An 8,562-nucleotide genomic window follows, 5' to 3' on the forward strand; every position below is an offset into this window, starting at 1 on the left:
GGATGACGTACGAGGGGACCTCCCATTGACATTGAATGAGTTTAAAAAAAAAAAAAAAAAGATGAATCAACTACACATCTGCACATAAACAAATTTGCACATAAATATGCCATGAACATAACAAATCAAAGTAGGTCATCAAAAAAAGTGCCACAGTCCATGTTTTAAATTGCTTTATAGAAGTTTAATCCACTTGAATACAGTCCCAACAAAAGCGGATTGGCTCCCTCTAGTGGAGTATATTTTGCAACTCTGGCACAGCGACAAGTGGGCATCGGGTGATTCACACCTGCACAGTCGAATTGGATTCATTAATGCAAGCAAGGTGTCAATTAACAAATGTAACCGATTTAATGTGATTCAACAATCGGATTATTCATGTTTTAACAATAATACTCATGTTATCAAATTATTGCAAACACATACGATCAGCCAGAGACGCACAGCTGGGACAAAAGTTCGGCCCGGTAGTAGACGTCTTTTATTTTATTTTTATGTGTATATATTGAAATTTATATTTATTTATTTATTTATTTATTTATTTTTAGCTTTATATACGTTCTTAAGCACTGTTTATGTTAATTCATTGATTAACACTTGTGAATTATGGCCTTTTTTATTGTTTGTTTATTGTTTTGTAAAGTGCATTGTTACAGCTCTAGCTTTATGAAATGCGCTATACTGTATACATAAAATTGTATTGTATTGTATTTGACGTTGATTGATAATGTTATATATATATATATATATATATATATATATATATATATATATATATATATATATATATATACATATATATGTATGTATATATGTATACATACACAAGGCTTAAAGAGCTGTAAAGTAGTTGATTTTAAGTTGACTACCTAGTTAAAGGCAACTTGTAAATTTGTTTATATTGCGTTTATGACGTCTTCGACTCGACTTTGAAGAACTACATTTCCCAACGGCGGCGTCGCGCCGTGATTACGTCACGAGAGTTTTCCGGAAGATTACAAAACAATTGCGTCAGAAGCACACGCACGATTATTCTGCGGCTCCGTCTCCTCGAGAAGGTGAACAACTACGCACATACCCGTAAGTAAGCTTCACTTAACGTGTCGATGATATTATAATGAATAGGTGACTTAAATCAACACTTAAGTGATGTATTCAGACCATGTTTTAACGTTTAAAATGCGAACGATGTTGCTGTTTGAGTCAATGTTGGTATGATTCGCAAATTCTAAATTCTGTTAGCCGAAAGCCTCTACTATAGTTTTGTGAATGATGTGACATAATCATGGTGCTGAGTGTTTTCGTTCTAGTTTGACGCACAAACGAGACCATGCTTGTGGCAAGGCTGACAAGCCTGAGGAGCATCCCCTCGCTCGCCGCGGGGTTCCGTTCCGCGGTGGCCAACGGCTCCGCCAATCTGAGGTCGTCCACCCTCAACCTGAAGCCATGCCCGACCCTCTTCACACCGCAGCAGGTACTCATGAGGATGGCCTAGCATCACTGGGGGAATCCGGGAAAACATGCAAGAATGTTAGCTTAGCAATAGCTAGCATGTTAGCTCTCAGTATAAATGGCACCTAAATGGGTGTAAAATACTTTACGGCACTTTTGCTGACTTGCTTTGTGTCAACAAAGTAACCCACAAGGCACCATAGCTAGCCCTAAGTCCCTAACCGACTCAAAAGAAACATGGACCATTCCTGTCTTCAAAACTAGAATATTAAATTTACTAACTAGATCTTCTAGAACTGTCATTTTGACAAGGTGTGATTTTTTAGTTGTTGTTGTTATTGTTTTTTTTTTTTACTTATTAAACGGCGTGGTGTTAAAAGCGACCCCGCGGACTTCCGTTCTGTTATCCCCTTGTTGGTCATTTCACCGTGTGACAATATCGTGACAAAACTATTCTGATTCTACACTTATTTGTTGTGAAATATTCACAGTCTCCCATTCTATTCTACTTAAATAGTTAAATATTATTATTTTTTTCACTGTTTCAGTTCATCTTTCTACATCAACGATTTTGTTTTTGTCAGGGTTTTTCCTCAAAGGCCAGATTTGGTTTCCGCCGGGCCAGGACGACCAGAGATCAACTCAAAGAGGCTGCTTTCGAGCCAGCTACAGGCACGGCGTTAAAAAGTATGTATGCCAGTTGATGCAAGAAAAAAAATAAAAGCAAAATGAAAAAGAGATGAGGTGAATGAAAATGAAATGAGGCATCATCCAGTATTTACAATGATGTGGTGGCCCACAAGTGAGAGTTCACCAGGGACCTCCTCCTTCAAGGGAGGGGATGGAGGTTTGAAAGAATAGTTTTCTGTTTAACAGTCAAATTGATGTAAAAGAGACATGACTTGCCTTTGTCTCCTCATCTCATTATTTACCGCATCCCCACAATGTGATATCTTCTCAGTTGACATCATGGGAAGAATGATTCTAGCTGGAGGTGCCGCAGTGGGACTGGGAGCTTTATGCTACTACGGCATGGGAATGTCAAACGAAATTGGTGCCATTGAGAAAGCAGTGTGAGTCGACGACCGCTCTTTATATGCTACACTGTGTATTTAAATGTTCTTGGGATAGAGCAACTTAAACTTACTTATTACAATTACATACATCCAACACGCTTATTTCTTTCCCTCAATCATTTATAGTCTGTTGCCTTTTTTTTTTTTTCCTACTCTGGATATAGCTTATTATTTATTTTTGTTTAACCGTTTCCTTTTCACCCTTCTCTTGTGCAGGATTTGGCCTCAATATGTGAAGGACAGGATCCACTCCACTTATATGTACTTTGCGGGCAGCGTGGGACTGACGGCTCTTTCGGCGGTCGCCGTGAGCCGAACCCCGGCGCTCATGGGACTCATGATGAGAGGCTCCTGGATGGTGAGGATCCCCTGCCAGGGGAAGTTGGAGCATCAACATAAACGGAGTCATAGAGACTTTGTCTTTTTTTTTTCTTTTTCCCCCCCAGGCTATCGGAGCTACGTTTGCTGCCATGATCGGCGCCGGCATGCTGGTCCGGTCCATCTCGTACGAGCACAGCCCGGTGCCCAAGCACCTGGCCTGGATGCTGCATGCAGGTATGTGCATGCAACACTAGAGGGCAGTCATGTAGAGTCTCAAGTGATGTTTGCCGATCTTTATTAAGACGAGGCATATTTTTTTTACATGAGTAAAAAGCTCATATCACACCACCAAACAAATATGCCAGAAAAAAAGTACCGTTCATTAGGGCTGGGCAATTATGGGAAAAAATGATAATCACTATTATTTTGAGTGATGTTGAAATCATAATTAATAAACATGATTATTCATTGATTGACTACCAAAATTTAAAGAGAAGTCAAACCAAACGTTTTTTTTTCAAGAATATGTTCTATGCAGGCCCACTAGTTGAAACAAGGGAGTGCGATTAATTGTTTGTGGAATAAGAGTGAATCCGCTCGTTTTTAGTCATCTCAGGGGGCCGCCATTTTTTCACTTCTGTCGACTGAAAATGACATCACAGTTGCTCGGGGCTTAGGTAATGACCAGTCACGGCTCAGCTTCAGAAAACAGGTGAGATGTGATTGGCCGTTAGCTGAGCCCAAATGTGATGTCATTTTCAGTCGACAGAAGTGGCAAAATGTCGACACCCCTGAGATGACTAAAAACGAGTGGATTAACTCGTATTCCACAAATGCAATATTTATCATAATGCCTTGTTTCAACTAGTGGCTCTGCATAGAACATATTCTGGTCAAAAATATTTTTGGGTTGACTTCCCCTTTCATCTAAAATATAACCCAAATTAACAAACAGAAAACACATTAATAAGTGAAATACTAAGATATTGACATAATAGCAATTCAAACCGTGTATTAAAATTAATAACTGCTCTTCCTGCTACGCACCCGTTGGCCTCTTAGGGGCAGTGTGGTACATGCATGGAGATAAACTTTACATGAAAATAAAAAGTGTTGAAGATGTATCAAACTTCATGAATTTAACAGATTTTTCACATTGGAAGAATATATGCTCATGAGTATTGTTTTATTACCTGTGTGTGTAAATAAATATTTATTTGAGGGCAAAGTCATACCCTTGAGGTCTGATGTAAGCGTTTGCAAGTTGTGACTATTTCTATTTCTAGGTGTGATGGGAGCTGTGGTGGCCCCCCTGACTCTCCTGGGAGGACCGCTGATGATGCGGGCCGCCTGGTACACGGCAGGCATCGTGGGCGGCCTTTCCACGGTGGCCATGTGCGCCCCCAGTGAGAGGTTCCTCAACATGGGCGGGCCCCTGGCCGTCGGCTTCGGGGTGGTCTTTGCTTCCTCTATTGGTAAGTGCACACGCACACACACACACGCTCTCAAGATGGCCGCCTGAAGTGGGAAGATGAAGTCGCAACTCGGTCGGCAGGGTCCATGTTCCTGCCACCCACCTCTGCGTTCGGGGCCGGCCTGTACTCGGTGGCCATTTACGGCGGCCTGGTCCTCTTCAGCATGTTCCTGCTCTACGACACGCAGAAGGTCGTCAAGAGGGCCGAGACGCAGCCGCTCTACGGTGTGCAAAACTACGACCCCATTAACGCGTAAGTCCACGCCAAATGATGACTGAATGGGTTGTCTTTGTAGTCTATTGTTTGTCGAGTGTTAAAAAATTACAAATTGAGGGTTGTCGTTAGAAATAGACCGCTATGTTTTTTTCAGGGCCGATTACGATTAGTAGTTAGTCGATAACCGATATTCATTTTCACTAAAAATATTGGCGTCAAAATAAAACTCTGAAATGTGTTTAATCGTCTTGAGCATATGTTTATTGAACAATTTTTCGGATTTGTACAATGTTGAGTTTTTCTTTTTTTATTTTTTTTAAATGATTATGAATGTTTGCCAATGTGGCCATCTTTGTTGGAAAATTCTCACAAAAAGTGATATTCTATTATATTGATTTCAAATAAAAACAAAAGGTGCATAGTGTTCCCAGGGTCTGAATCTCTTATAAAGTTCACTGAAAATTCCAATAAATAGTTCCTTGAAGTTAACAGTTTTAAATTGATTTATTATCGGCCGGCAGATTTTTAAAAACGGCCGATACCCATATTCGTCAAACTACTGAATATCGGCGCCGATAATCGGCCCGGACGATAATCGGTCTATCTCTAGTTGTCATGAGCACCAACATCTATTTCTATGTTTTCTAGTTGCATGGGGATTTACATGGACACACTGAACATCTTCACCAGGCTGGTGATGATCCTGGCAAATGGCGGCGGCAGAAGGAAGTGAACGAGCAGGTTCCAAGCATTGAATGGCGTCATAAGTTAGAAACAAAAAAGGTGTTAGGGTCTTTATCATCATGCCCAAGTCCAGTCCTCAAAAGCCCCTATTCCAGCCTGTTTTGAATGTCTCCCTCCTGCAACACACCTGATTCAAATGACAAAGCTTGCTGATCATTTGAACGAGGTGTGTTAGAGGAGGGAGACATCCAAAGCAAGCTGGTCTGGGGCTCTAGAGGACCCGACTTGGGCACCCTTGCTCGGAGCACAAGCGCTTCACATGGTTAAGAAGAGTAACAAAGCTCTTAAAAGCAGAGGCCTCACTGAACTTAAGGTTTTTCTTTATTTTCTGCCTTTTGTTCTTCATTGATTTTCATTATGTATTTATTGTTGAATACAGATCTGTTCGGTGTTGGTTTGTAAGGGAAGAGTGTTATTTTAATAACGGAATTGCCCAATAAATGACTCTGATCGATAACATTTGTCTTTATTTTTGACTTTGAATTTTAAAGGTCAATTGATGTGTTCCGGGTGTCTCCGTCACAACTTCTTGATTATCCCTGAAGCCCGTATGTCACTGAAGGTTTGCAAGTGAGTGCGCACGCCATTTGGCGACAGGTGTGCACAAGTCACTATTCACTTCCATTTGCTTGATTTAGCAGATTGTGCTCGTTTTTCTTTTGCTAAGTTTTCAAATGGGTTTGGTTTGTTATTAATGCTGGCACCGCCGCAGCCACTGTGGTCGAGTAGTTAACGATACAATGCGGCAAATCCTTGGCCCCTGTTATGAATCTCCGTCCATGCAATACTCTTTCAGGCAGAAGGCTTTTGCAGTCATCCAACTGTGTTCTTGCTCTACACATTGTTTAGGTGTTGCAGTCGTTCTTTTTTAGGGGTTAGTTAGAATGCTATGGGCGGGACTAGGTGGGGCGTGGCTTCAACCGGGCCCACCGCTCCCCTACTAGCGTCTTTCTAGTGTCATTCAAATAAGACACTAGTGCCCTGTTTAAATGAAAGACACTAGTGAAAAAAAAACACACCAAAAAACGCATTTCATGGTCGTTTTTTCCCCTAAAAAACACCTTACCAAACATGGTTGGTTTTTTCCCTAAAAAGCGCCTTACCAAACATGGTCGTTTTTTTAAAAATAATATTTTCTGGAGCGGCCCTTTGAACCCAGATGCTGTGGCATGGCATGACTGTGATTCACACTAGGTATCCCAAGAATATTGCTGAATTGAAGTGGTTTGTTCAGACCAACCAATAAGCGGACAGACAATGCTGACATCACAAAGGACCATCGCGGTTGAACTTTTAAACAGTCCCTCTTCTCATATGACATCGCTCGGCCAGCGCTACAAGTGAAATTGACATGGCTGCTGATTGGACATAAACACATCAACATGTACTTGAAGTAATGCAGTCAAATAAAACACTACGCAAAGAAAATAATATATCAAGATTGCATTAAAGCATTGTAATTCAACTAATACTATAATTTATGGACCTTCCGTGTTTTATATTTACGATTTTGAAACTCAAATCTGAAAACAACAAACAATTTTAGCTGGTTTTCAAAATAAAATGAGACAGATTTTGCATAAAAATACAACCCTAAAATTGGATTCTGTATTGTTTGTTTACAATCGTGACTAGGGTGCTAAAAATAGTAGTGCATCTCACAATCCCATGCGGCGGGGCGTGTTTCGCCCTTGCGAATGCAGCTCGTGAGTGTAAATGTTTTGATAGTTTACGCAACTACAAGTTTTAAGTGAATTTTAACTATTTGTAGGGATGGAGAAGTACAGACTTTAGACAGGCAGGCGAGTGTGCGGGAAATTGCGTGTGATTGGAGATTTGGATTATTAGAAAGGTCAACAGGAAGGCTGCAGATGTAATCCATGGATTCCTGACCCGAGGTATGATATCGATCATGTCAAATATGTATGACAAGACACACGTCTGTGTACAATAGTCAAACCGTAGTAGTCATCTGAATTCAGGCAAATTAATTTAACGTGTTCTCATCGATCAACTACATTCAATATTATCTCAGGGCGGGGCACTTTTCAACCACTTCTATAAGTAAGAGGCAAATGTTCTTACTATGAGTTTTTTAATTGTCACTCTAAGATATTGTTCCGTGTAACACTGACGTGTAAAACAAGTGATTAAATAACGAACGTCCGCTAGCTAAATGCTATCGTACAGTAAAAGGCAGACATGCTAACCAAAATTAGCACCGATCTTCCGCAAAATAAATCCTTAAACAGCACGCAGGGAGCAGTCGAGGGCGTTATATGATTATTATCTTCTTCTGTGATAACTATTGACGAGGACACGGGAAAGGACGACACATCTGCGTTTAAATGTGAAGCTATCTTCAGAATGCTAAACGACTGCGATGTGCGTGCCTTGTAACCACGGCAACGGCTAGCGGTGAACAAGAGGTGGACAGTTTTTTTTTTCGTCGATCGCTTTTTCTTTTGGGTGGGCGTCAAAACCCTGGTTTGTAATGATTTTCATAAGGCAAACGAAACCTTTCCGTCGCTAACAGAAACAGATTCGGCTTGGTAGGAGTTTAAAGCTTGTTTTGTCAATATCAAAAGGATCGCACCAATATTTGAGATTTTATGGACATTACAATTTTCTTCTCAATATGTGTGCAATCTAAGGGGAAAACGCTTAATGTCCATACAATAGTGAGGCGATTTGTTTTTGATATTTTAAGAGATGTATGTGGGCACAGGTTGAGATGTGCATGTGAATTTTGGTGGCGATTGATCGTAGTTTCTTCTCGTAGTTTCTTCTCGTTAAACTTTTTTCACGCACACACTGTTAAATTTGGTTTGGAGGTGGTGGTGTATATTCCCGATGACACGTAGTACTTTGGGGGGCCATCGGAAAGTCTTCCCAATTTTTCTCCCCAATAGTCTGAATGGTTATTATCATTAAATTTGATTTCACCATGTTTCGTTGTGTGTTGCAGGTTAAGGCTACAGACCTGTCGGACCCACCCACTCCCCCCCTAACCAACGAGACGAGACGCTTCTCAAGCTCCAGTCAGCAGAGTTGTCTTTATTGACAAAGCATCTTGAAATTAAAACATGAACTGTTTGTGACTGAAGCAGACAAGAAGACAACTTGTGTGTTTTATGCAAGCACTTTGTTTACGATCACCAATAAAGCAACGTAACAAACTATACTGCCTATTTGTCATGTTCGTCTTCAATTTCAAACCAAGTTGACTTTGCAAACTCTCTCCTGATGGATGACACCATGAAGTTAGTGGTAGTAAA

The 8,562-nt window shown here is 40.7% G+C and overlaps 1 protein-coding gene and 1 long non-coding RNA gene across 2 annotated transcripts; both read left to right on the forward strand.

Moving 5' to 3' along the window:
- Positions 1–947: 947 nt before the first annotated feature.
- Positions 948–5,741, forward strand: ghitm (growth hormone inducible transmembrane protein). Its single transcript, XM_086017598.1, has 9 exons — positions 948–1,080; positions 1,311–1,474; positions 2,037–2,139; positions 2,414–2,525; positions 2,745–2,886; positions 2,975–3,083; positions 4,136–4,324; positions 4,405–4,576; positions 5,189–5,741. The coding sequence occupies exons 2-9, from the start codon at positions 1,331–1,333 to the stop codon at positions 5,271–5,273; spliced, it is 1,056 nt and encodes a 351-aa protein (XP_085873724.1). The 5' UTR covers positions 948–1,080; positions 1,311–1,330; the 3' UTR covers positions 5,274–5,741.
- A 912-nt stretch (positions 5,742–6,653) lies between these two features.
- LOC147129420 (uncharacterized) lies at positions 6,654–8,466 on the forward strand. The gene is made up of 2 exons (XR_015082792.1): positions 6,654–7,182; positions 8,253–8,466. It is a non-coding gene; the product is annotated as an uncharacterized LOC147129420 (long non-coding RNA).
- The last annotated feature ends 96 nt before the right edge of the window (positions 8,467–8,562 follow it).

This window comes from Filicampus tigris, chromosome 19, assembly GCF_054856515.1.
Source record: "Filicampus tigris isolate MCC_2025a chromosome 19, RoL_Ftig_1.0, whole genome shotgun sequence".
In the NCBI taxonomy this organism is placed as follows: Eukaryota; Metazoa; Chordata; class Actinopteri; order Syngnathiformes; family Syngnathidae; genus Filicampus; species Filicampus tigris.